At 44.1% G+C, this 27,719-nt stretch overlaps 2 protein-coding genes across 2 annotated transcripts in view; both read right to left on the reverse strand.

Moving 5' to 3' along the window:
* Nucleotides 1–226: 226 nt before the first annotated feature.
* On the reverse strand, nucleotides 227–2,510 carry LOC308525943 (proteasome subunit beta type-7-like). Its single transcript, XM_081100809.1, has one exon. It carries the CDS (start codon nucleotides 1,174–1,176, stop codon nucleotides 343–345), a length of 834 nt encoding a protein of 277 aa, XP_080956935.1. The 5' UTR covers nucleotides 1,177–2,510; the 3' UTR covers nucleotides 227–342.
* The window catches only part of FRAS1 (Fraser extracellular matrix complex subunit 1), a gene marked incomplete at its 5' end in the record, with an annotated part of 444,917 nt that continues 419,706 nt past the window's right edge, over nucleotides 2,509–27,719 (reverse strand). Inside the window, 8 exons of the mRNA XM_081100823.1 lie at nucleotides 2,509–6,047; nucleotides 7,180–7,326; nucleotides 8,434–8,639; nucleotides 12,371–12,537; nucleotides 17,811–17,927; nucleotides 23,750–23,909; nucleotides 25,599–25,706; nucleotides 27,334–27,484. Coding sequence (XP_080956949.1) covers nucleotides 5,454–6,047; nucleotides 7,180–7,326; nucleotides 8,434–8,639; nucleotides 12,371–12,537; nucleotides 17,811–17,927; nucleotides 23,750–23,909; nucleotides 25,599–25,706; nucleotides 27,334–27,484 — 1,650 coding nt within the window. The 3' untranslated portion in view covers nucleotides 2,509–5,453. The remainder of the gene's footprint in view (nucleotides 6,048–7,179; nucleotides 7,327–8,433; nucleotides 8,640–12,370; nucleotides 12,538–17,810; nucleotides 17,928–23,749; nucleotides 23,910–25,598; nucleotides 25,707–27,333; nucleotides 27,485–27,719) is intronic.

Genomic DNA, 27,719 nt, shown 5'->3' on the forward strand with positions numbered 1-27,719 from the left:
CCTTCTTATTTAATCCTAGAGATTGCCCAGCTTTCTCTCCACCTCCTTATCTACCACTAGTAGATTTCACATACCCTTCCTTACTTTTTCTCCTTTCATTCTAAATGTATTTAAAGAACTATAAAACTGCTTCTTTCTTGAGCATTTTCTCATCCATTGAGACCTTGCTTCTGGACATGTCCTCAAAATTCTGGCTCAAATAAATTCTTTTTTTTTTTTTCAGCCCCAATTTGGTTTCCATTTTTTATTGGGTCTCAACCAGCAAACTGAAATGAATGTCTTACGGGGGGGGGGGGTCTCTCTTGCCCCCCATCTTCTAGAGCAACCATCCACTGACACCGTTCAGGAAGTGTCCATCGTCTGGACTATCTCTTCCAGCACCTCGACTTCCAGGGGAGTGACCTTCTCAGTGAGGACTGCAGTGGTCCCTTTCTCACAACTGTACCGTCCAACCCTGGTCCCCTTCTTGTTGGGTACTGAGTACGGGCAGAGAAAGTCCAGCTTGCTCTTGCTGATGACACAGAGGTCAATGTTACTTCCAGACCCCAAGTCATTGAAGATGCCAGCTGCAATGGCCTCGCTTACCAGCTTCTTGGCTTCCTCCTCCTCCATATCTGGCCTAAACTTAGCTTCAAACACAGCCATTGCTGCCAAGGAGCCAGAACCCATGGTGACATAAGGCAACTTATCAGTTGATCCATGAGGATAGATGCTGTAGAGGTGAGGTCCAGTAACGTCTACGCCCCCCAAAACTAGGGCTGCACCAATGTAACCTTGATACCTGAAAAGCATCTGCTTCAGCATCCGATTGGCTGTCACAACTCTGGGGAGGCGGCCAGTGGAGAGGGAGTGGAGCTCCAAGTTGGAAGAAATGAGCTGGGTTGTCATATCTGTGTCTGCAGCTGTCCCAGCACCACAACAATAAATGTTAGGAGATATGAAGTGTATCTTTGAACAGTTCTTGTCAGCAACAACCATCCCTTCAGTTGCCCTTGTATCTGCTCCAAGTACTATGCCATCCCTGTAAACCACCCCCGCGATGGTCGTGACTGTTTTCTGGGCCTTGGGAAGCTTGTACCCTTTCTTTGCAAAATCGGCTTCCAAGACGGCATTTCTGCGGCAGTTATCAAACGAGAAACCTCCCACCGGTGGCTGACACACTGATACAGCCGCCATCTTTCCCAAGAGGCTACTCTCAAATAAATTCTTATTACCGCTTTCTACAGGTTAGGATGTTCCTTTTGTCCACATTTACTGGCATCTTAATATTAGGTTAAAGCATATAAAACTACGGACATAGGACTATTTTTAACCTACAAAATCAACATGTATATGGGGTTGAGCCTAATGAGGTATGCTCAATACAGTCACTCTCTCCTGCTCCCAGTATTTCTTCAAAAACCTCCTCTGTGAGATACTGCAAAATTTATATGAGAACTCATCTTCTGCCACTTACTCCCATGTTTCCTAAATATTATAGCTATGAAATCTCAGGTCTTAGGGAGCATTTTCATAGCCATTCCTAACAATTCATGGATTGGTGTCTGATACAGCTTCTCCCTGGACCCCAGAGAAACGCACCCCAGGGCTTAAAGCCTGCTGTGAGGCATGGGACAATCACAGGAAATTATGAGGAGGTAAAACTCAAGTTAAGTCCTGGCAGCATCTAAGGAAATCCTAGGCTCGGCTGTGGTTCCTTTCCCCAGATTTTATAAAAACATGCTTTCTCAAGTCTTGCTGAGTTTGCTAATGTACCATGAAAAGGTGCCAACAGAGCCCTACTGGTCACCATCCTTGGCAATATTTTTGTTTTTCATATAAAACAATTCCACAGAGGGGGGAGGCACACAAATGCACAGGCTTGCAGAATGCCCAGAATGCCCATTTGGACTCTGCCATTTTCCCCTTCATAAGCCGGTAAACTATTATTTGGTGCTTTGGTCATCTTCAGGGGGTTATGGACACTAAATGAACCTTTGTGTGTGCATAAGAGCTCATAGCCATTCTCACACTAGATCACACTGTCCTGAGAAAGTTTGAGGCTAATATAGTGTGAATAATCATCTTATTGTATCGCACATGGAGATTTTAATGATTCCTCTTTGTCCTGGGGTTTCAACTGATTGCAAGAAAAGAGTTATGATTATCTGGAGATGTGTAATTCTCTATCATGCTCTTAGCACAGTTAGTATGAGTCTCAAATTCACCCGCTTCAGAGGGACTTTTTCCAAAAAACTTTGCCGCAAAATGATTTTCCATCTCAATGGCAATGTCTTTTGAGATGAATAATCTAAAATGAACATAGCAACAACAAAAAAATGCAACCAGACTGTCATTTATTAATACAAATTTATATAGTGGCATATGCTATTGAAGAGATCAGAAATTCATCACACACAAATTGGTATTGGAAATACAAAAATCATTTGAGAGTCAAGAAATCGGGTTGACAGCACCACAAATATTTTACTCAGTCTGAGCAGGTGCGCAGTATCCAAGAATCACAAGAATTCCTACAGGACACTGAGCCTGAATGTCAGAAGGCTGTGCAAATGTATTCCACCATGATTCCCCATCCACCAATGAGACTGCAGGAGTCCTTCAGGAGGCCCGGGGACAATGCAGGCGGAAAACAGCTACAGACTCTTCTTTCTTTTAACCTTCACAGCCAGCCAGTGTGTGGCAGCAAATAGCAACCCCCTGGGGGCTTTGTTCCCTCTTACCTAAAGGCATGCTGTAAGAGGTTAGTAACACACACACAGGGCTTTAGTGAGCAAGTCAGGAACAGAAAGCAAGAGTTTTGAAGTATAATCCCACATCAGCCACCAAATGGTCTGACCCCTAAATGAAGTATAAAACAAATGAAATACAAAATTCTGTATCAAAAGAGTCAATCTCAAGTTCACATCTCTTAACACTTTCCGTGTAATGTGTCATCCACTAGAGAAGCACCGCATTCAGGAACATGTATGTAGTGGGGGGAAGGGCTGAGAGGAAGGTGGGCAGGACTATTCCAAGGGCTTCCTTTCACACAGATGACTCACTACCTCAAGGTCTTCACAGGACGCTGCCCTGGTCACGCAAGACCTCCTCCATGGAGGCTGCTAGGAGCATGCAGAGATCTCAGTCTCCATTGCTTCCCAACTAGCTTCACCCTGCCACCTGTCTGCACTCTTCCCATGCACATGCCCCCTTTGGTAGTAATGGAGAGGATGTGCAAGATGAATATTTGAGCAAATGGAAAGATGTTGCTTTAATGTGTAAGCATCTGGCATGAGGAACGATAAATAAAGGACCAAATCAAAGTTGCTCCTCAAATGACTGACTTCCTGTCCTTGTAGAATTAGCATGAGCCCTGTAGGTTGTTAGAAGAGTCTGCCCCTCTGGTGAGCAGGGAGCCATGAGACACCAATTCTGGAGGTTTGTGAGGCGGGTACATAAATTCTGCCCCAAATTGCTTGTTATCGCAAGTGGCATCAGACCAGTCAGGTGTTTCCAGCTCTGGGCTCCCTCAATTCATCCTATCATGAAAACTTGACACTCATCTCAGCATGCTAAGTCAGACATTCCTCTAATGTTCTGCTCTGGAGACCAAGTCCCAGTCTCACCTCCTGCTAATGCACTATTGTGACTTGTCTGTTCAGTCCTCCTTAAGACCATGGCCAGATTCATGTCTACGTTAACTGGTGCTTCTTTGTTCCAATGAGATTATTTCATAATCCAAGTAGAAGCCAGTTTTTGCTTTTCTCTCTACTTTCCCTTGTGATATTACCACCATACCCTCTTACTTCCCGTTTCTAAGTTTATTCCTCTATAACTCACCTGTGACACCAGTCACCTGTTCACTCAACAAATATTTGTAGAGTGCTTGTTATATGCAAGGCACTGCTGAATAATCAAAGTCACGGCTCACACAGGCCCTACTCTCAAGGAGCTTGGAGTACGGTAGAGATGCCGAAAACCTTTCAGAGTTCATTCTTTCTAGCTTTTAGTACCAAAGTGTTCCCAGTTTGGAATGTTCCAAAGAGCTTGGGTCATTCTAGTACAAATATTATGCGGTGCAGGGGTGCTGTCATTTGCTGAGTGACTATGGCATGCCAGGCATCAGGAAGAGAATAATGAAATGGTGTCTCCAATTTAAGACATGCATGCTTATGGTTTTGCAATAAGGCAGGAACCAAAAAGAAACACAACAGCAAGCGGCGTGTACACAATGTGCAAAATCGTTAAGTTGCTATTTGAACATGAAATCATTTAAAAGCCAGGTGTTTATGGCCTTGTCATGTGCTGATATGGTAAAAAAAAATAAGTGCCTGAGCTACCAGAAAAGAACCCCCACAAAGAGAAATCCCTGAAATACGTACGGTACCAGGAATGGTGCCTTTATCTGCTGTGAGTACTAGTACTTTATCTGCTATCTTATATTAGTAGGCATCTATTCACTGATTTCACTCTGGCCTGGGCTTTACCCTAATTTGCTTTATTCAAATGCATCACTTACTTTCCTGAAACCCTAGCACAAATAAAAACCCCACAGCTAGCAAAGCACATGGGCTTGTCTATTGTTGGACTGGGCAAAGCCTGGAGTAGCAGGAAATGTGGTAGATTTCTAAAGCATCCATGGTGATGCAGAAAAAGGTCATGGGCAGTGACCTTGTTTTGTAGCATCCTTTGACAGAAAGGTGTCCCAACATGTCCTCAATGCAGCATCAACCAGTTGGGCACAAGGACATCTCCCTGGGACTAGGGTGCAGTGCAGAAACATGATAGCTCTGAGGTGCTTGCCAGGCCCCTCCTTTCTGTAGGTTTCACCTCCCCCTCCTGCCATGCCCGAGGTTTCTCCTGTGAGTATCTGGAGCACTTTGAACCCCCAGGTGAAAAGGACTTTGGAAATGGCAAAGTGCAATTAGAGGCCATGGAGTGAGTGCAGGCTGTCAAGTGGATGCAATGAGAAATACAACATTGTGCTGATTAGCAGAATTTTGAATGGAATCTGGGTGCCAGCCATTTGAACTCTGCTGTCCAGAGGCCCAGGAAAAGCCCAAGTGGAAGAAAGCTGGAAGTGCGGGAGGAAACCAAAGGCCCTGAAGGCCACTTTCTGAGATCTGCCACTGTCCATTCCCCTTCCTCGGAACTGCATCAGCTAACCTAAGGGTCTACCTCCTATCCTAACACTACCACACTTGCTTTCGAAGATCGGCCTTCCAGGAGCAACTGCAGCTACTGAGACTACTAACTGGGATCCACAGAAACAGCGACTCCAGTACTCTGGGGGTTCTAGTGGTTCTTTGATGAATGAGGTAGCTCAGTTGTGAGTTGATGCAAGTGATGTGTGCCTTCCCCTGCTCAAAGCTATAGTTTTCCCTTTTCATCTGCAAGATTATAAAAATACCAGTATTTCTCCCGTTTTATAAAAATGATTTTAGAAAAAAAATACACATGGGTCTCCTCCATTAAACTTCTGTTCCATCTTGTAAATTGTTGTGAACTCTGACTTCCAGATTCAATTTTTTCACTTTAGCACCTTTGAACACGTACGCCCCCTCGGCGTCGCTCAGTATGTTGACGTTCCGCACGGTGCAGTACTGTCTGCTCACGTTCTTCTCCACCCTGTCGGGGCTCCTCTTGGGCACCTCCACCTTGGTATTCAGAGGGTATTCCTCCAAAATGTCCTCTGTGGGCGGTTTCTTCCTCTGTTTCTGGCACTTCCTGGTGATGAAACAAGCCACCAAGAACACCAGAAGCAGAAGCATGATAGCAGCGAGCGCACTGCCAATAGACGCCCCCGTTTGGGACAGAGAGGCAGCTACAACGGGCTCTTGCATGTCCAGGTTGAGGGACTTCATATTGGTGCCATTCTTGACTTGGTCCCCTTCATTGTCATAGATGAGGGAATCGGCAAGGGCCAGCCGGCCACTGGAGTCCACCAGGTCCCTTCGGTGGCGCCTCAGAGGGGCTGTGAGAGAGCGCTGGACCCGGGGCCCTGAGAGGGTGTCAGGGCCAATGATGTAGATGACCTGAAGGTACCACTGGTGTCCTGCTTCCACCTGCAGGAGGAGGAAAACGGGAGACAAACCGAGCATGTCATTGCTGCCCACAGATGCCTCTGACAAAAGGAAATGGAAAGACAGTTGCCACCATACTAGTAAGCCTCCGTGGATACATGCAAGTGATGCATTTCAAGAAAGGCATTTGCAATGGTTGGTGTTTACCATTAGAGAATTCAACCAAATATTATGGAGTTTATAGATTCCATTTTATTTCTAAATTAGGGTGATCCTGGTCCAGCTATTCACATTCTTTTTCTCTTTGTCTATCTGTGTATAGAATAGTCCTAAGAATTTATTTCTCTGTAGCTGATAAATGCTTATGATTTGTTGGTCTTCCTTGATTATAGAGAAGTAACAGTATTAATAATCACATTTATTCCCAGGGACCTTTAATTTTTTGTTATGCTAATTTACTATTTATTGATGAAGTTTAGCTAAAATAGTCATTCAACAAATATTCATTAAACACTCTGTGCATAATAAGATACTTTATTCACTAAACACCTACTCTGTGCATAATAAGCAGATACTTGACAAAAATTTGCTAAATCTGAATATTCCCTGGACATCCCCTGAGCAGTTATACCATCCAGTATTTTACTGCCATGTCATCTGGCTCCACTGAAACCCTCCATGATTTTGAACTAACTTCCAAAGAGTGATAATAGTTCTAAAATCTAAGGTCATAGATTACTATTTGGACACAGAAAAAAGTGGAATTTGATCTTGGAAGTTCTTGTTTATTACTGGGGCTTAGAGTATTTTTGCTCATCAAATACTACTTATTATTGCCATTCTAAATTATTGTATTGTGTTTATGATTCTGTTAAATGTTTTCCACATGCTTGTGAAAATAGAGCCCAGAAGGCAGGCAATATAAAAAGTAATTAGGAAAAACTAGAATATGGTAGGCACCTGAATGTACAATAACAAGAGACTAGATGCAAATTAAATAAATTTACCATTACTTTGTCGTATTGGAGGTAGATGGTAAAAATTTGGGGTGAATGATAAGCTTAACAACAATAAAAAGGACATGCCAGCAAGATGCTGTATGAAGAAGCTGACAGTCCACAGATGATATGTCTTCCTCTTGCTGCCTTTAAAGTGGCCTTCTTCTCACACTCACCTTATAGAGCGCATCTACTTTCAGAGTAAACCCATCCACACCTGGCATGCTACTGACCACGTGGAGATCAGGCAATTCGGAAGCAAAGTGGGCCTCAAAGGGCACGTCATGGAAGTACTTATCGGTTACCTCCGGCTGGCTGCGGTCCTAGATTTTCAGGGGAAAAAAAAGAGATTTAGAAAGATGGGACCACTGGACTGGCCAGCAGCAGTCTCTGGGAAGAGAAAGGTCCTCTCCGCCTGCCTGGGGTTGCGGTCAGGAGAGAATGCACAGCAGAAGCCCTCTCCTTGGGTCGCCTCTGGGCACCACCACCCTCTCCAAGGGAGGACACCTGGTGGCCTCCGTGATCTCAAAACACAGAGAGCGGGGTATCCTAGGCAAGTAACTCTCAAGCTAGTTGGTCTCAGGAACATTTATACACTTAAAAATCAAGGACCCCAAAAGTCTTTTGTTTATGTGGTTTGTATCTATCAGTATTTACTGTATTAAAGTTAACACTGAAAAATCAAGAAATACTATTTACGAATTCATTTTAAAATGGCAGTGAAAAACCCATTACATATTAACATAAGTAACATATATATATATATATTTTTTTAGAGAAAATACCTATATTCACCCCCACCTTCCCAAAAAAAGAGCTGGCATTGCTTTATATTTTTGCAAATCTCTAGAAAAGAACTAGATTCTCATAACTCCTATATTCAGTCAGTTGTGCTATGTTGTTTATATGAAGAAAATGACCTCACACAGCTATGCAGTTTAAAGGGAAGAATATTTTAATAGCTTTTATCAATAACTTTTATCAATAAGGTGATAAGTGCTATTTTAAAAATATTAGTTACAATGTGGAATCTGAAATCATATCAATAAACCTTTCATGCTCTCTACACTCATGAAGGAATGAGTGTGAAAAAGGCAAGTGTCATCATACTGTTAGGAACGTAGTTTTGACCTTGTGGACTCCCTGAATGAGTACTGAGGATGTTCAGGGTCTCTGGGCCACACCTCAAGAAACACTGGGCTAGACTTTCCTTTTCCTGGGACATTAATATTAGTTTGTCTGTTATCCACCATACCATCAGATCTGTACTAGAATTTCAGCTGATCAAAGAGAAGCAACAACAATAATATGTATATATATATATATATTAGACACACAAATATATAAAATCATAAAGAGTGGAGTTCTATTAGCTTTAGACAGGACTCAGAACTGAGAAAATCTACTCAAGTGTCATCTCTTTAACATACCAGCAGCAAGAATCTGTGTTTTAGGTGTCTGTTTGGCTGAATGCACCCATACTGTGGCCCTTCATTGTAGATTGTCCCCGTGGGATCAAAGAAAGGCACGTAGCCATCCTTGCCAGTACAAAGATAGACTTTCTCCAGCTGGAGTTTGTAAGCAGAATTAAGGTTTTGTTCTGGATTCCAAAGTACTCGGCCATAAAGGACTTGACCTGGAAAGATTGAGCAGCATTAATTAGGTCAGACTTTAACGAGAAAGAAATGTCAAGGGTAGAAAGGATTTAACACACTCTCTTAGAGACAAAAATATCTTTCTATGAAGAGTTCTATGAATCCACATGCTTCTTTTATTCAAAATGTATTAATTAAGCATTTAGGGTGTGCTAAGCACTCTTTTATGTGCAGGGAATACAAAGGTGAGTGAGATGTAGCTGAGAGAACAGTCATAATAGCTAAGTAATTGCTAAAATAGCTAACATTTATCAAGCTTATACTATTTGCTGGGTACTGAACTAAGTCCTTTCCATGTAAGAACTCATGTAGTATGGGCAATTTCACAAATGAGAAAATCGAGGCACAGAGTGGTTAAGTGACTTATTGAAGGTCACAAAGTTAGGAAGTGGGATTCAAAGTCAAGGTACTTTGGCTCTACAGCAGTGATGGCGAACCTTTTGAGCTCGGCGTGTCAGCATTTTGAAAAACCCTAACTTAACTCTGGTGCCGTGTCACATATAGAAATTTTTTGATCTTTGCAACCATAGTAAAACAAAGACTTATATTTTTGATATTTATTTTATATATTTAAATGCCATTTAACAAAGAAAACTCAACCAAAAAAATGAGTTCGCGTGTCATAGGTTTGCCATCACTGCTCTACAGCCTACACTATTAACCACCACAACTCTATGCTGTTGTCAACCACAATAGAGGAAGGTACATGATGTTAAATAAGCATGTCGCTGAGCAAAGACATCTGCCTGGGGAGAGGTATGGAAGGTTATAACAAGGAGACGATATTTGAGCATAATCCTGAAACATGAGTAGGTGTTTGTCAGATAGAGCATTTGAGATGGGAGGAGGAGGCAGGGAGAGCATTCTAGGGGAAAGAAACTCCAGTACAAAATACTGAATGCTGGAAGGGTATGAGTCCCAGGCACTTAGTGCCTGATGTGACAACAGTTCTTCAGCTACACTGTCTTATTTAAATCCTCCCATGAGCCCAAAGAGATAGGTTCAATTATAACCACTGTTTAAAATAACTCATCCAAGTTTTCCTGTCTGTGCCATGAGACACAGGAGTTGAGCACAAATCAGTTCGCCTCCAAACGCTTGTCCAGAGCATTTGCTCTGTTGTAGGTCAGTGTGATTGGATTGGAGGATGAGTAGAAACTCCAGCAGGAGAGACTCCCGTGAAGATAGACTCATGGTGCTGAGGATTCTGGACTTAAGTATGTAAGTAACAAGGAACACTGGGAGCTTTTAAGCCTGGGCATAATGTCAACACACCTGGGCTTCAGAAAACAGAATGGAGGAAACTAAGAGTCTTGAGTCACAGAGATCAGATAAGGGCTATTTTAATGCTCTAGTGATAGATAGCTAAACTATAGCTGAGAGGCAAGGGGGTGGATTCAAGCAATGTCTAGGAGTTGGATTCCATTCATTTCAATGATGGATGGGATGGGCAGGTGAAGAAGAGAAGGATAACCCTGAGGTTGTTTCCTGAGGCACCTGGAGTATGGAGATGCTGTCAGCGGGGCAGTGGATAGGGGAGAAGCACATTTGGAGGGAGGTAAGTCCAGCTCTAGACATTGCTAGGCATCTGAAAGACAGCCACTGGAGAGGCTTGGTGGTTCCAGACTGCACATGGAAATGAGGAATGAAGCTCAGGCGAGATCAAGAATAAGGTCACCTTTTGTGGAATGGCTGTGGAGTAGTAGGACTCTAGCAGGTTCAGAGTAAACAGATGGGACAAGCCATGGGGATGGCCAGAGGTAGCACTGAAGGGAGAACAGAAGGAGCCAAGCAAAGAACATGGGGACAACAACACACACAGGGCAGAGAACAGAGTCCCAGGGAAGGAGAGTGAGAAGTGGTCAGAAAGGCAAGACCGTGTCAGGTGAGGTGGTGAAAAGGAAGCCAATTAGAAAAAAACATGTGAAAATCCATGGACTTAGTGTCATCGACAAGAGAGAGTTCTGAGCGGTGGTGGGACAAACCCAGCCTGCAGTGGGTGGCCGGAGCACTGACTGTGAAGAAAGGCCATGGAGATAGTGTATGCTCACCGCTCCCTTAGGAAGCTCCTCAAAGAAAAGAAAAGAAGGTTTGAAGTGGAGGTAAGGTTGAGAATTTTTTTTTCCTGTAAGGGCAGGACTTGCATGTGTTTTGAGGATGAGAGAAAAACTCAGATATGAGAAGATTAAAAGAAAAAGGCAGAAGGGGTAATTGAGAGAGGAAAGGCAGATCTTGTTTAATTAATTTATTCATTCAACAAATATTTATTGGGCACCCAGGCACTGGTGGTATGTTGTGCAAATTTGATTGCAATCTCTGTTCTCAAGTAAGTTACAGTCTACTGGTAGAGATAGGCAACAAATACGGAAATAATCCTATATAATAAAGAAGTAATATCCAAAATGACGCTCATGCCCTCACAAGATGGCTGCCTATGACCAGGCCGGCAGGGGGGTTAGTGAGGGACGACCAAATGACTGAACAAGCAGGATGCGTGGGGCGACCAGGCTGGCAGGGGGGTGCAGTTCGGAGGGACCAGGCCAGCAGGGGGCGGGCAGTTGGGGGCGACCAGGCTGGCAGAGGCAGTTAGGGGCAACCAGGCTGGCGGGGGGGGGGGGGTAGTTGGGAGAGACCAGGCCAGTAGGGGGGGCAGTAAGGGGTGACCAGGCCAGTAGGAGGGGCAGTTAGGGGTGATCAGGCTGGCACGCAGAGGTAGTGAGGGGGGATCAAGCTGGCAGGGAAGGGCAGTTAGGGGCGACCAGGCAGGTGAGTAATTAGGAGCCAGCAGTCCAGGATTGTGAGGGGGAGCCCAGATTGGAGAGGGTGCAGGCTGGGCTGAGGGAACCCCCCTCCCCATGCATGAATTTTGTGCACTGAGCCTCTAGTATATATTATAAAATATTAAAAATGTGACAAGCACTATAAAAACTGAAGAGTGTTTTGTGAAAGTGAAAACTATGAAGGTCTTTGTTAGACTGTCCAGTGTGGTCAGGGAAAGGCTTATTGAGGAGATCAATATGTAAGTAGAGACCCAAAGGAAGAGAGAGAGCTAGCCTTTTGAAAAGTCAAGGGAACCATGTGTGGGCCAAGGAGGGGGCAGAGGAACCATTATAAGCAGAGAAAGCATGATGGAGAGCACATATATGTCTGAGCACACATACCTTTGAGGCTGGCAGGCAGTGGGGGTCATACTGCAATCTCTCTGAGGAACTGAGAGATAAAGCAACCTGCCCAGAGTCAGTGTGTTAGAATCTGGTTGGAAACTCCAGTCTTCTTACCACTCAGACCAATGCTTTCACACAGTGCCATACTGCCAATGACTATACTGCCAAGTGTGTGATCTTATTGTGAAACTAGAGGCCTGGTGGATGAACTCGTGCACGGGTGGGGTCCAGCCGAGACCGATCGGGAGCAGGGCTGGCTGGGGGGAGGGGCCACAGGCTGTTGGCCAGCTGGCCCAGCCACTCCCAGTTGAACTCCTGGTCAAGGGGCCAATTTGCATATTAGCCTTTGATTATATAGGATGACATGAAGGAAGAACACGGGTCTGTTCCTTTGACTACATGCTGGCTGCACAGGCATCGACCCTGAGGGAATCTTCACTGGCAAGTTGACTGAAAGCTGATGAGCAGAGATGCTGGTCCAGGGGTTTACTTGAAAACTTCTCGCATTCAGCCACGGTCTCTTTGTGCAGGCGAAGGGAACAACTCACCTTTTGAGAAGGCTCCTTTGTAATCCATTTCTGCCAGTGACATATCAGATGTGTTGGGATCCATCAGAAACACCTTCTCATTATTGCAGAGCTGAAATTCAGTATTGAGAGAATACACCACGGGCACAGGGCGGTTGGTCTGCTGGAATGCAATGGGTATCAGGAATCTAAAAGTGGGAGAAGAAACAAGAGCTCCTTGAAAGCAGGTCAACTTTGCAAAGGTCACTGGAGCTGTCCTCCCCTCCCCACCCTTCTCAGGATTGTGAACAGTGCTTTGCTGCAGGTGCTAAATATTTACTGAATGAAGAGGTGTGTATAGGAGAGGAACTTGATTCGTTTTCTTTCATAGTACTGATCATGGTTTAATATTTTGGTGAAATGTGTCACTATCTGACTGAAATCTCCTTCATGGCCCATATCTATTTGCTCACCATTGTATCTTCAATGCTAGCCAAGCTCCAGATTCACATATTTGTTACAGAGTAGTGCATGCGTGATGATTTTAATGCTTTACTCTTCCAATAGAGCCCATCTGACTACTCCTTACTTTTATCGAAGGTGCTCCAGTGGGTAGATTTGAAAGGGTTGGAGAAGGAACTTGGGGTATAGGAGACACCCACACAAGCCAGGGCTGCCCCTACTTCAACAGCTTTGCTATAAACATTAGTTGCACTAAGAGCTCATATATCTGACACAGGGAAACCATTTTTTCTTGTTAATAGTTGCATTACCAGAATCCACATAGTGCCAGGGACATAGGACACTCAATAAATCTTAATTGATTAAACAGAAGGAACAATGGACTCGCGATGGTGATGATGACGATGATTTATAAGGTTAGAATGTTTGACAGAGCTCACAAAATTAGGCATAATATGAAACACAATTCTTTTGAATGAAGTCTGAGTTCCCTGAGTCTGTCTTGATTGTTTTTGTGTTATACTTCTATTGCATCCACATAGAGCCATAGAGATGATCAACAGCAAGGTGAGGCCCAAGGAGAAAGTCAGTGGGAATAATGGGGAAGGATTTCCAACCCCAAAGCCTCAGTATACTCAACAACACCCTCCCCTGCAGCCTCCCTCACCTACATGGCGCTGAGCCTGCAGACAGGCTGGTGGTGTCTTTCTGCTCCTCTTGCCATTTTCACACCAGTATTCCTGTCTTGTTTTACACACAAAAAAAATCCAGCACCTACCCTGAAGAAAGAGTTCTTTCACATATACACTAAAAGACACGTATCATATCTTTTGTAATAGAGAGAATCTGGAATTACAAGCCAAATAGAGTGGTAAAGTTCTGGGATATTCCTACAATGAACACCTTAACGCAATGAAAACCAAACCACAGCTACATGAGCCAACACAAATGTAGATTTACTTATGAATCAACATATGATTCACTGAGCCAAACAAAAAAAAAAAGCTGCAAAGAGAATTCATGCAGTCTGAAGATATTTATTTTTTTATTATTTATGTATTTATATATATTTTGAGAGAGAGAAAAAGAGAAAAAAACATATTGATGTGAGAAACTTCCATCAGTTGCCTCCTGCATATGCCCAGACTAGAGATAGAACCCACAACCTGGGTATGTGCCGAAGATGCTCCAACCAACTGAGCCACATTAGCCAAGGCTGAAATTTTTATATAGAGTTAAAAAAAACCCACACACACATCAGGTAAAACCACATAAAAGTAAATATGAGGTGAACCATGAAAACCAGAGAAGAGAAATACAGCCTCAGGCTAGCAGTTACCTTAGGGGTAGGGGGAGGGAGTGCAGTTGGAAGGGGCACTGAGGGTATTTAAAAGGTACCGGTAATGCTCTATTTCTTTTTTTTTTCTTTGACACCATTTGTTACAAAAATGGAAAAAACAGTGTCAATCTTGTGGGGGAATCACTGTAGTGAGAATTAAAGTGAAGAGCTTAGTGCAGGCCCACCACCTAGTCCACACTCCACACATGGTCATTAATGTCACTGGTAGTTAGTATCATTCATTTTATCATCCGTATCACAGCCCAGGGGATATTCAATTCGTTGCAGTTGCAATTCACATCAGGTAATGTTATATTTCTTGAGGTTTTATACATGTTCTATATATGGTGTTCTGAGTATCTAAAACATTTCACAATTTAAAAGCTTTAATATATGAGTAAGATTCCCCAGCATTTGTCACGTTAGCCCTTTATTGCAGCCAACTACCGCTTTCCTGGTCACCTTCCCGCCGACATTTGGCTGACTATGTGCTCTCTAGCATCGCTCCTGGTGATTTCAGTTTCCAAATGGATGAACCATCTAACGTTCCAGCCTCCCAGTTCCTGACGTCCTCACCTCCAAAGAGCTTGTTCTCTGAAGACACCCATGCTTCACAGTCCTACTATGCACCACCTCCGAAATCTCATTTTCAAACTCCTCACTTCTCTAACTAGCACCTCCTATCTTTCCTGCTCTCCTCTTCTTCTCCACACCCTCACTAATCCTGAAACCACACCAAGACCTCCCTGACCACTTTCACCAGGGTGCAGGGGAACTAGAACTCTGACACACCCATGAGGGAAATGTACACACATTGTTACATATTTGCAAACACTTCGGAAAAAGTGTGGCAGTTCCTTAAAAAGTTGAACATTCATGATCCAGCCATTCCATTCCTAGGTATTTACACAAGAAAATAAAAAGCATATGTCCATATAAAGGCATATACATAAATATCCATTGCAGCTTTATTTATCATTGCCACAACTTGGAAACAACCCAAATGTCCATCAACCCATAAATCGACAAATTGTAGCATATCCATGCCATGGAATACAATCCAGTAATAACAGGAACAAAATACTGATATACTAACACATGAATGGATCAAAATAATCATGCTGAGGGAAGAAGCCAGAGAGAAAGAACGTGTACTGTATGGTGGCATTTATATAGCTTTCTAGAAATGTAAACTAATCTGTAGGGACAGAAAATAGGTCAGTGGGTACCTAGGATAAGGAATGGTTAGGTGTTGGGAAGCATGAGACTTGTTTGGAAAGTTTGTAAGGAAGACATTCTTAGAAAAGGGAAGTGTGAGGAAGGCTGCCTGCCCTGTTTATTGGGATCCCAACTTAGGGGAGTGCTGAAGGTGGTGCCCCTAATTATTTCTTGACCTTTCCAAACAAGTCTGTGTACGAGCAGACCCCCGGGTGTTTACTGGAATCCTTATGCTTAATCTTTGGGTGTCCTCGCTTAAAGGACATTACAAACACATGTGTCCTCCCAAAATTACTTACCCTACTGATTGTATCTAAAAGAATAACTTTATCTCAAACTGCTGCTACAATAAAAGCCTAATGAGGCAGGCAAACGAGGCTGCCTGGTTCCTTTAGCCAGGTAGTCCCTTAGCCCTCTCTTTCACAGCAAACATTATGTGGGAGTAATTCATTCATCCCTTGCTCAGGCTCTGCTGGTCAGCCCCGGCAGTTAGGGTGGGATGGGAGGGAAGGATTACAAAGAAGTATAAAGAAACTTTTGGAGGAAATAGGTATGTTTACTATCTTAACTGTGGTGAGGTGTTACAAGTGTATGTATAATTGACCTTGAACAATGTGGGGAGTGGTGCTAACAACCGCCCAGTCGAAAATGTGCGTATAACTTTTGACTACCCCGAAATTTTACTAATAGCATACCGTTGCCTGGAAGTCTTACTGATAACATAAACAATTAACATATATTTTGTACATTTTATATATTATATACGCTAGCTTACAACAAAGCAAGGTGGATAAAGAAAAAGTCAGTAATAGGATCATATGAGAAAATACTTCCTCCTCTCTCCCCAAACCTCAGAGCACCTCATGGAGAAAATAGATCTATTCAAATATGTACTTTGTCCTCCTTACCCTCCCAATCCACGAATCCCCCTCCACCTGTCTCCGCGGACTGCCTGCCTTCATCTTTCTGGTTCTAGCGAAGGCCAGCCCTGTCCTGGTTCTGCCCCTGCCTTACTCCAGGACCTGGCTCTGCAGATTTCCCCCTCTCACAACACCATCAAATTCCCCATCACAGACCGATAGGGTTATTCTTACCAACATACAAACATCCTGAAATACTTTTCAACTTAAAACACAAATAAAACCTCCATTGACACCTCATGTTTCTAGCTACTGCCTCTATCCTCTGCCGTTCTATACTCACTGTTTTTCCCTGTTGTCCCCACGTTGTCGCCTCTCCCTTGAACCCACTCCAATCAGGCCTTATTTCCCTTAGTCCACCGAACCTGCCCTTTGTCATCAATGACTTCCACATCACCAAACCCAATGGCCACTCAGTCTCTTAATTTGAAAACCATTCCAAATTGTCTCCTCTTAGTAATAATGTCAAATTCTGTCCTCAGCATCTTTTCTTAGAAATGTTTCTAATTCACTTTGCTCCGCTCTTAGAAAGGGGGCATTGGGTGATAAACTGCCTGAGAGCAGAGGCTCCTTTAATCCCTGCTAGAATGTTCAAGTCCAGGCCAGAGCGAAGCACATAATAAGAGCTGAGTACGTACTGGTTGAATGAATGAACATAGATATGACTCAGTCTTAGGTCTGAGGCGGGTATGAGCTGATGCATAGTTGGTTCTCTTTATTTGTGGTCATGATGGTCTGTAAAGTCACAGTGAACCCTGAGTTAGTGAACACTGACCCTGCTCCCGGGGGGAATACAGGACAGAGTTCCTGCAACCTTGGGCCCAACATGGTCATCAACTGATTAACAGCTGACTTGTCTTATGCGTGTTTCTGCTTAAAGACACCTTAGTACATATTGGTGATTCACTGACACAGAACTCGCGGCACCAGCACTGAAAGTCACACCTGACATCCCCGAGGCCCATCACAGCCTTATTGCACTTAGGAACACCAGACGGCCCTTCTGCACTCTACTTGAGAGCCAATTTAAGTGTTGTTTTTTAAAAATATATTTTTATTGATTTCAGAGAGGAAGGGAGAGAGAGAAACATCAATGATGAGAGAGAATCATTGATTGGCTGCCTCCTGCACACCCCCTACTGGGGATGGAGCCCACAACCAAGCATGTGCCCCGACTGGGAATCGAACTGTGGCCTTCTGGTTCATAGGGCAACGCTCAACCACTGAGCCATGCCAGCCAGGCGGGAGACATTTTAAACAAGGAAGTCACCCATGAAAAGGACAAAAATTCAAACATGGCACTAAACAAACTGTGAGAAGGACACCTGTTTGCTGTATGGGAGCTGTAACATGACAGCGGACCACTGCCTTGCTCAGCCTGAGCTGGGAATGGGTGTCAGGGGACTTGACATTTTGCCACTGTGCATGTTCTTAAATACCATGAAAGCACCCCCACCTCCCGCCAAATTGGTTTTGGGATTACAAATAACTGTTATCCAGTAGGCAAATTCATTAACAATGAAGATCGACACTATTTCCCTACCTTTCCGGGGCATGTGCAGTGCAGGCCAAAGGCTTTTCTCCTGGGTCGACCCACGGCTGTGTGGGCTGCACGGTACAAGGGATCAGGAAGATAGTGTACTCCCCTGAGTAGTCCTTCCTGGAAACATGCAGAGCAGACTGCGGTTAGAGGGAATAATTTACCGATTGCTCACCCAGAAATAGTTTCAGAACTTTATGAGTCTGCAAACACAATTTTCAGGAAGTCATCACTGATCATTCTTATCTTCAGAGTATCAGCCAGCTGCTAAATAGAGCTACTTTAATCTATTCAAGTCCTTTTCATGAGGAAAGCTAGAAAGACACACTGTTTATAAAAACCTAACAGGCTCAGGTGAAGACAAAGTAGAACTGGCCACTTCCTGTAGATTCCCTAAACTTGTTGGACAATTTCTGTTTAGTGTTTCCTGTTGACTGACAACCCTATTCAATGAACGCATCCTCAACTGCAGAAGCTTTATTTATTAACATACAGCCATGTCGGCTCCTGCTCTCATGGAAGAGGTAGCAAATGCCTACCCTCTAGAGGAAGCCCCGAACTCCATTTCATTAGCATCCAATCCTCTCCCAAACTACAGCCTCATCACTTTCTGAAGTTGGAGAACAATATCACTTCTCATAGGAGACTACTCGTTGGGAATGGCCCTGTTTACGGTGGGGCACAGGATTCTGCAGGTGACGGCATGGAGGGCATGGGCATTTGCACCCTCACCTACTTCATTTCCCACACTTGCCATAGAGTAATAGTCCAGCCCTGGCAGGTTGCCTGGAAGGCAGCCAAACATCCAGAAGCTTCCGGGAGATTCTTCAAGGGCCTTGGGAGGCTGCCATCCATTCACAGAAGAGTGCAGGCCAGTGAATTTTAATTTAGACTGCTGGGTGCAATCTGCAAATGGTCCTCAGAGCCACGTGTTTATTCTTTCACCGTTTCTTTTGTATTCTTTATATCTATTTAGTACTAAAGTGATAGCAAAGATTTGGAAATATCTAACTAACTAACTAAATAAAACTTTTATAGGTCATCCTGGGATCAGATTAGTGGAATGGGCCTAGGTAGAACACGGGAGACAGTCTAACCAGGGCTTGGCTTTGCCTCTGCTTTGGTTGCATGATTTATTTATTTATTTATTATTATAAATTTTCACCAGAATAAATTTTTCCATTGACTTTTTTAGAGAGAGTGGGAGCGCGGAGAGATAAGGAAACAGTGATGTGAGAGAGACACATCAATTGGTTGCCTCCCACATGGGCCCTAACTGGTGTGAGATCAAGCCTGAAACTGAGGTACGTGTCTTTGACTGGAATTGAACCTGAGTCCCTTGGGTCCTCCGGCCTATGCTCTAGTCACTGAGCAAAACCAGCTTGGGCTGAATGTTTGTTTTTTAAAATGTTTTATTTTATTGATTTTACAGAAAAAGGAAAGGGATAGAGAGATAGAAAAAAGGGGAAGGGATAGAGAGATAGAAACATCAATGAGATAGAAACATCATCTATTAGCTGCCTCCTGCACACCCCTTACTGGGGATCGAGCCTGCAACCTGGGCATGTCCCCTGACCAGGAATCAAACCATATGGTTCATGGCTGGGTTGACGCTCAGCCATGAACCACACCAGCCAGGCTGCTCATATAATTTTAGACAAACCACGCAAATTTTCAGGGCTCAGTTTCTAGGGCCGTTCATGCCCTGCCCTGAAAATCTGTATGTCTGTATGTCCATAGTTTTCGCATCTTCCTGTAAAGCCTGGAGCAGCAGAAAATGAAACTTTGTACACCATATTTGAAAGGCATGAAAATTGACATGTATAAGGTAAATAGCAACCCTTAATTAATAGAAACGCCTAATTAGGCAGAACTCTACTTGCCTGACCCTGGCTTTCAAAAAGTCAGGCCATACTTTTGCTCAAACCCTACAGTGGTTCACACTAAAAGCCAAAGTCCACACCCTGGCCTACAGTGCCCACCCCTGGCCCTACCCCATCTCCTTGCTTCTTCATTGCCATGACCCTCTTCTGCTCCAGCCACTCTGGGCTTCATGCTGGTCTGAGCATGTCAGAAATGCTGCCACCTCAGGGACTTTGTCTGAAACCTCTTCCCCAGATAATCTGCTGAGCAAGCCCCTTCCCTCCTTCAAGTCTCTGTTCAAATGCACCTCCTGTGAGGCCTACTCTGAACATCCTAATTAAAATGACATTATCCCCTTCTCCTGAGTCCCCTTACCCTGCTCTGTACCATTTATTTCCCACACCACTCACCACCTTCTAACATGTTAATACTTATATTTATATGTTATTCCTACTCTTGTGTCTTACTTGCAGTGCTGCATACAGGGATATTTATTTTGTTCACTGACACATAGCAAAGGCTTAATAAATATTTGTTAGACAAATGAATGCAGATAAATTGCATGTTCTCTCGGGCTCACAGCCCCACTTTTCCCCATCCTTAAATACCATTTAGGTTAATTTCTTCACTATCCCTGCCAATATGCCAAACACTGTCCTAGATGCAGGTCTTTAATCATAGAGCTTTTTTCCCCCTCCTTTGTAAAAAGTAGACATTTCCCACATCTAAACCTGGAGCACCAGTTGGCCCACCTCCCCCAGGAAGCCCTGCTCAGCTCCCAGCCTATCTTGGGCTCTCCATTCCCTGGACAACCATGGCCTTGGGCTTCAATGTTTCTCACCGTGCACAGAGCATAGAATTTGTGGTGTTTTTCTTCACTTTGAAATTTTTCTATATATTTTATCTCCTTACTGCAAATAGAATCTCCTACAGGATGTTTATTCAGGACCTACATATGCTAAAACCTACAGTTCTGGAGATTCAAGAGAAAGCAAACATGTCTTTTACCCTTGGGAAGCTCACAATCTAGTGGAAAATGAGAGTCTATTTAGACCATTATAATATAACTAGAGGCCTGGTGCATGAATTTGTGCACCTGTGGGGTCCCTGGTCCTAGCCTGTGGGATCGGGCCAAAACCGGCTCTCTGACATCCCCCGAGGGGTCCTGGAATGCGAGAGGGTACAGGCCAGGCTGAGGAACCCCACTGGTGCATGCTGGGGAGGGATACGGGAGGTTGGCTAGCTGGGGAGGGACCACAGGAGGGCTCCAGGGCGTGTCCGGCCTGTCTCGCTCAGTCCTGATCAGCCGGACCCCAGCAGCAAGCTAACCTACCAGTCGGAGCGTCTGCCCCCTGGTGGTCAGTGCACATCATAGCAAACAGTTGAGGGGCCTTAGCATATCACTAGCATATTATGCTTTGATTGGTTGAATGGCTGACCGGTTGACCAGACACAGCATATTAGGCTTTTATTATATAGGACTAGAGGCCTGGTGCACAAATTTGTGCACTGGGGCGGGGGGGGGGGGGAGGGCGTTCTCTCAGCCCAGCCTGCACCCTCTCCAATCCGGGACCCCTTGGGGGAAGTCTGACTGCTGGTTTAGGCCTGATCCCTGTGGGGGTGATTGGGCCTGCAGAGGAGGGCAGGTGGGAGGGATAGACCTGTGGGATCAGGCCTAAACTGGCAGTCAGACATCCCTCTCACAATCCAGGACTGCTGACTCCCAACCGCTTGCCTGCTTGACTGCCTGATTGCCCCTAACTGCTTCTGCCTGCCAACCTGATTACCCCTTAACCACTCCCCTGCCAGCCTGATCAATGCCTAACTCCTCCCCTGCTGGCCCGGTTGCCCCCAACTGCCTTCCCCTGCTGGCCTGGTTGCCCCTCATTGTCCTCCCCTGCCAACCTGGTCCCCCCTAACTGCCCTCCCCTGCAGGCCTGCCCCCCCCCCCCCACTGCCCTTCCTCCCCTGCAGGCCCGATTGCACCCAACTGCCCTCCCCTGCAGGCTATCTTGTGGCAGCCATCTTTTGACCACATAGGGGCAGCCATCTTGTGCGAGGGTGTGATGGTCAATTTTACCTCTTTATTATATAGGATGAGCTGGGTCATAGTAGAAGCTGTAACAAAGTGGGAACAAGGGGGAGGAGCTTCCAGTACTGAAAGAGGGTCAGGGAAGGTGTCACAGAGGGTCAGTATTTGAGTTGTGGCTCAGAGGAATTGGAGTTTTGTAAGAGGAAGGAAGTGGGAAAGGCAGAGGGAACTGCAGAGGCAGTGGGTAGAGATGGGCTGTGGGTTTAGGGCTTGGTGAGATATTGAATATGGTGAGAAGGCTGGATTTGAGATGAGGCTAGAAGGGAGGGGATGGCCTTGTACCTTTAAAGAGTTGGACTTCAGTAGGTGGTGGGGAGTCAGCAGAGGATTTAAAGAGGACAGTTTCTCGGCTACAAATTGGGAAAATTACATGCATAATCTCATGATAATGATTTCAAAGGAATCATTACACACAAAAATACCTGACACAAGACCAAAAGTTTATGGCCCTGGCTGGGTAGCTAAGTTGGTTAGAGCATCATCCCAAAAAACACAAGGTTGTGGGTTCCATCCCCAGTTAGGGTACATACAATGACTAAGCAATGAATGCATACATAAGTGGAAGAACAAATCTCTCTCTCTCTCCTCCTCTTCTCTCTCAAAAGACCAAAAGTTTATAATTAAAGAAATCTTTTTGAAAATAATTCTTAGGGCAATCTGACACTTCTTTTTAAAAAAAATATTCTTATTGATTTCAGAGAAGAAAGGAGAGGGGGAAATAGAAACATCAATGATGAGAGAGAATCATTGATTGGCTACCTCCTGCACACCCCATGCTGGGGATCGAGCCCACAACCCAGGCATATGCCCTGACCGGGAATCGAACTGGTGACCTCCTGGTTCCTGGGTCAACGCTCAACCACTGAGCCACAGCCGGCTGGGCTGACACTTCTTAACTATAAAGCTAGAATAACATCTCCATGGCAAATATAGACCTTACTTTCACAGTCTACAACATGGGGATAATATTATTTAAGACAGACTCCTGGTTTCCCACTATTCTTTTTATGGTAATACTTTTAATTTTGATTTTCCTATTTTTCTCTTTTACAAATGAGATAATTTACTGTATCTATCCAATTTCTATTCTACCTCTGTGTTGGGTGTGGGAAGGAATACACATTGTTATTTATTTTATAGTGTATTGGGCCATAAGGAGTGACATGTGGACCTAATAATCAGGGATCCTGAATTGTTCCTGCTGGAGGCGATTGGAATGAAATTCCTTTTTTGCACTAAGGTTTTAGTTGGCACATTCCCCAGCTTCCCTTGCAGGCAGGAGAACCATATAATTAAATTCTAGCCAATGGAATGTGAGTGAGTCATGTATGCTCTGCCTGGTCTTACCCTTAGAATAAGGTGAGTACTTCCAATTTTTGTTTTGTTTTGCTTTTCAGAAGCTGATCTGAGCTACATTTGCTTTCTTCTCTATTAGCCAGTGTTGTTTCTATCCATTCTCCTTTTGAAATAGAAATTAGATGATTGGATAAAAAGAATGTAGTACATATCTACCATGGAATACTATTTAGCTAACCATAAGAAAAATAAAATACTGCCATTTGCAATGACGTGGATGGACCTTGAGAATATCATGCTAAGCAAAATAAGTCAGACAGAAAAAGTCAAGAACCATATGATTTCACTCACATGTGGGATATAAAACTGAAAGCAACAAATAAACAAACAATAAAAACTCATAGACACAGACAATAGGTATAGTGGTTACCAGAGGGAGGGAGGGTGGAGGAAGGGTGGTAAAGGGAGACAGAAAATGATTTGACTTTGGGTGGCAGGCACATAATACAACATACAGATCATGTATCATAGAAATGTACCTTGAAACTTATAATTTTATGAAACAATATCACCCCAATGAATTCAAAAAGAAAGAAATCTAGCCTTTGAAGAAAAGCCCTATTTTCCAAGCTCCTGAAAAGATCTGCAAACATGTCAGTCCTACCCGTGAGTGCCTCTACCCTGTATTCACCTGTTGTAAGAGCTTGTGGCTCTCCAGAGTTGATAAGGAGAATCAAAGGTCTGAGCACTCCACAGTAGCTGCAGGCCAAATTCCATTCCTCCCAGGTGGTCTGGAGTCATTATGAAAGACTTCACATCTGGCAGGGTGTGGTGCTCCATCACAAACTGTCCTATTTAAAGGGAAAGCACATGCTTACTTATGAGCTTTATTGTACTTACAGAGATGTCCTACACATCTTAGAACTGAATTAGTAGTCTTCAATCAAACAATTAAGGTAATATTCACCCTCTTGTCCTTAGAATACATTCTACACTGGTGGGGACAGCATAGCACCTCCCCTCAGTCCATCATCCTACTTGTGATGGCCATTATGATCATAGAGATTTATAACAATACTAGAGACCCGGTGCACAAAAATGTGTGCACTCGGGGGGGGGGGGGGGTGTCTCTCAGACCTGCCTGTGCCCTTTCACAGTCTGGACCCCTTTGGGGGATGTCCACCTGCTGGCTTAGGCCTGCTCCCTCGGGAAATGGGCCTAAGCTGTCAGTCAGACATCCCTCTGGCAGCCCGGGAGCCCTCGGGGGATGTCCACTTGCTAGCAGGGAGCAGGCCTAAGCTGCATTCAGACATCCTTAGTGCTGCTGAGGAGGTGGGAAAGGCTCCCGCCACCACTGCTGTGCTGGCAGCCATCAGCCTGGCTTGTGGCTGAGCAGAGCTCCCCACTGTGGGAGGGCACTGACCACCAGGGGGCATCTCCTGCATTGAGCGTCTGCCCCCTGGTGGTCAGTGTTTGTCATAGTGACCAATCATTCCCAGTGGTTCTGATGTTAGGGTCAATTTGCATATTACCCTTTTATCATATAGGATGAATGTGCCTTGTGGAAATGGGTCTAATGAGGACATCCATAATAGAAGGGGTCCTTATGTGATAATCCACATTGAATAAACTTAGCATTGAATTCCAACCAACATGTTTCGTAACCATAGAAATGTCTCAGTGGTTTATAAATAGAAATACCAAATTTGGATTAAAAATATCTTATTTAGCACCACTCAAGTCCTTGGTGGAGGGATACAATTATAAATTTGATTAAAAAGGTAAATGTTACTCAGCAAGGCACCTCTATTCTTTAAAACTGCAGTTATATGGTGTCATGAATAAACAAAAGTAGGGAGACTATTCTAGATTAAAAGAAACTATATTAAAAGACATAACAATTAAAAGTAACATGAATCTTGATTGGATTCTTCCTTTTATATAAAAGATATAAAATAAATATAAACTCATATAAAAACAAGTAGAAAAGACATTTGGGGTACAATGGGAAAATATGAATAGGGACTTGATATTATTGGATCAAGTCAAATATCTTGGATGCAGTCATGCTATTGTGATGTGTAGGAGAATGTCCTTGTTCTTAGGAGAGGGCTGCTGAAGTGCTTAGGGTAACCTGACATGCAGCCTGCCAAATGGTGTGACAAAAAAATGTGTGTGCATGTTTGCAAGTGCACACACACATAGCAAAAGGTTAACAACTACTGACTTTGCTTTTAATTGTTCTGGTCTTTAAACTTTTCTCTATATTCAAAATGTTTCTTAATAAAAAGCTGAGGAGAGCCCTGACCAGTGTGGCTCAGTTGGTTGGACATTATCTACTTCCCTCAAAGTTTGCTGGTTCAATTCCCAAATGGGGTTTCAGGCTCGATGCCCTGTAGGGGGTGTGCAGGAGGCAGCCGATAGATGTTTCTCTCCCTCTCTCTATAAGTCAATGAAATTTTAAAAAAACAACAACACAGCACATAACTAAATAAAATAAAATAAAATAAAGTTGAGGAGAACAACAGCCCTGACATTACCTCTGAATTTGGCATGGGTCTTGAATTCAATGACGAGTCGGCCATCCTCTCGAATATAGATTCTTAATATCTGAAGCCTTGCAGAGAGCACGCTGTCTGTCTGGATTCCTAGACAGGCAGCCATACACAAAACATCCAAGTTAGGGTGTGGAGAAGACTCCCAGACAGTAACTTACATGGAAGTTTTCCCAGTGACACCTCTAAGTAGACATACACAGTTTTTGAATGTAACTTAAGGAAAAAATTATATATTCACATAAACATAGAATCTATTTAGAGACATTTGCCAATTAAATATCTCTAAACATCTGGACAGTTCATTCTACTTCGTTCCTTTCCACAGTTCCTGTAAGTGCCACTGGCCCAGATGCAGGGCCTCCAGCCCAGAGCTCAGAAAAAAGGGGTTCCTAAAACATCTAATATCAGCTTTCCTCCAGGATGTGGTTACAACACATCTGCTTCACAGTATATTTTCTGTTCCCCACCGGGACACCTTTTAGGACTTAACAAAACCCCAAACAAAGTCTTGGTGCCTGTGCTCAGTATTCAGGCCAATGAAGAATGAAAGGTGAGCCTAGAAGGCCAGATACAATGGCATGACACGAGTAAGCTGTAGCTTCAGCAAGTGCAGCTGCAATCATGACACCAAGGAGTTCAGTTTGACCAAATATTAACGAGTAACCAAAGGAAGGGGAGAAAATGTTAAAGAAAACAAACCAAAGCTCAAGGACTTAACTAACCCAAAGTATGAAAACTTCCTGAACTTATTTTCCTGTGAGAAATATAATGGAAATAAATGATATGAGCTTAAATCATGTAACAGAAAAAAGGGCTATACTTTCCATGACTAGAAATGAGGCCCATGTAAAGAAAGCTCCTCAGATCTGTCTGCCTCAGATCCAGTAAAATCACCACTGAGAAGGCCAGAGGGAGAATGAGAGCAGGAGAGAGAAGGGAAATGAATTGGGGGTAATTTTTGAAGTCTAGCACACTGAAAATGGGAAAAGGGCAAAAAATAACTGAGACCTACTGGAGTGAATGGAGGGGGGATCATGCAGTTTTAAGGGGCATTCATGTGGTGGCAGTGGGAGAAGGCGGGTGGGGGAGACATGAGTAAGGTGTGAGCTCCCAGCTGAGGGGCTGTCACCAATGCAAGCCTGAGGTGAAGGTCATTTTAAAAATTCAGCATTGAAATCCCTGAAGTAACAGTGGGATTAAAGTCTTTTTTTTTTAACTTTTAAGAGTGCCACAAAAGAGCAAACAAACTCTAAGCCAGACAAATACAGTGAGCTAAGTTGCTTTTGATATATATTTTTCGATTTCCATGTATCTAATTTGAAGATTCCTCTTGCTCCTTAAATGTGAATCCCACCATTTTTTAGCTAAAAAGAGAATGAACATGATTATGCTCCAAAAGAACACACACTCCTTGGGGCCCCTAACGGGCAGTCCAGGACCCATCTGTCACTTGCCATCCTCTACGGTGGGCCCCTCGCTACCTGGGCCCAATTTCTCACCCCTGGAGGTCTTCCAGCATCAACATCAACATGGATGGACCTCCTTCTTTTTCCAGGAACCACAGATCTACACCTCCCAGACTCCAGGCAGCCCTCCTTGGACTGGACATAGAACAACAGGATGAAGAAGGCAGCGACTATTAAAAGTCAGTACTTATTTTTTCTTTGAATCTTGCTGGAGCATAAGGTAGGAGCAGTGAAGGTGTCAGTGGGCGTACCTGTTCTCCAGAGAACAGTGTCATAGAAGAAGGAGAACTCCATCTCGGTGTGGTGCTCCAAGGAGGCCCAGCCCCGGGGCGCCGTCACGTAGATGTAGGACACGTAGAGAGGCACGTGCACGGTCAGGAACGACTGCGCAGAGTCTCTCACCTGCCAAGCAAACGGAGTGGCACAGGGAGGTTATTTCTTCCCTGGGATGAAAGGGCGGACGGTCATCACATCTCAGCTCCACCTTCACTCCCTCCATCCGTCACTCACTCAATCATTATTAATCAAGTGCCCACGATTGTGGCAGGTACCAGGCTAGGAGCTGGGCCCTCAAAGTGGAAAAGCTAAATGACTGCCCTTACAGAACCTACAGTCGAGTAAGGAAGATACGTCATAA

This window comes from Myotis nattereri, assembly GCF_964212035.1.
Source record: "Myotis nattereri genome assembly, chromosome: 1".
Classification (NCBI taxonomy): Eukaryota; Metazoa; Chordata; class Mammalia; order Chiroptera; family Vespertilionidae; genus Myotis; species Myotis nattereri.

What these genes read in the sequence shown, in the direction of transcription:
- LOC308525943 (XM_081100809.1), bottom strand. Translation starts at nt 1,176, where the DNA reads ATGGCGGCTGTATCAGTGTGTCAGCCACCGGTGGGAGGTTTCTCGTTT.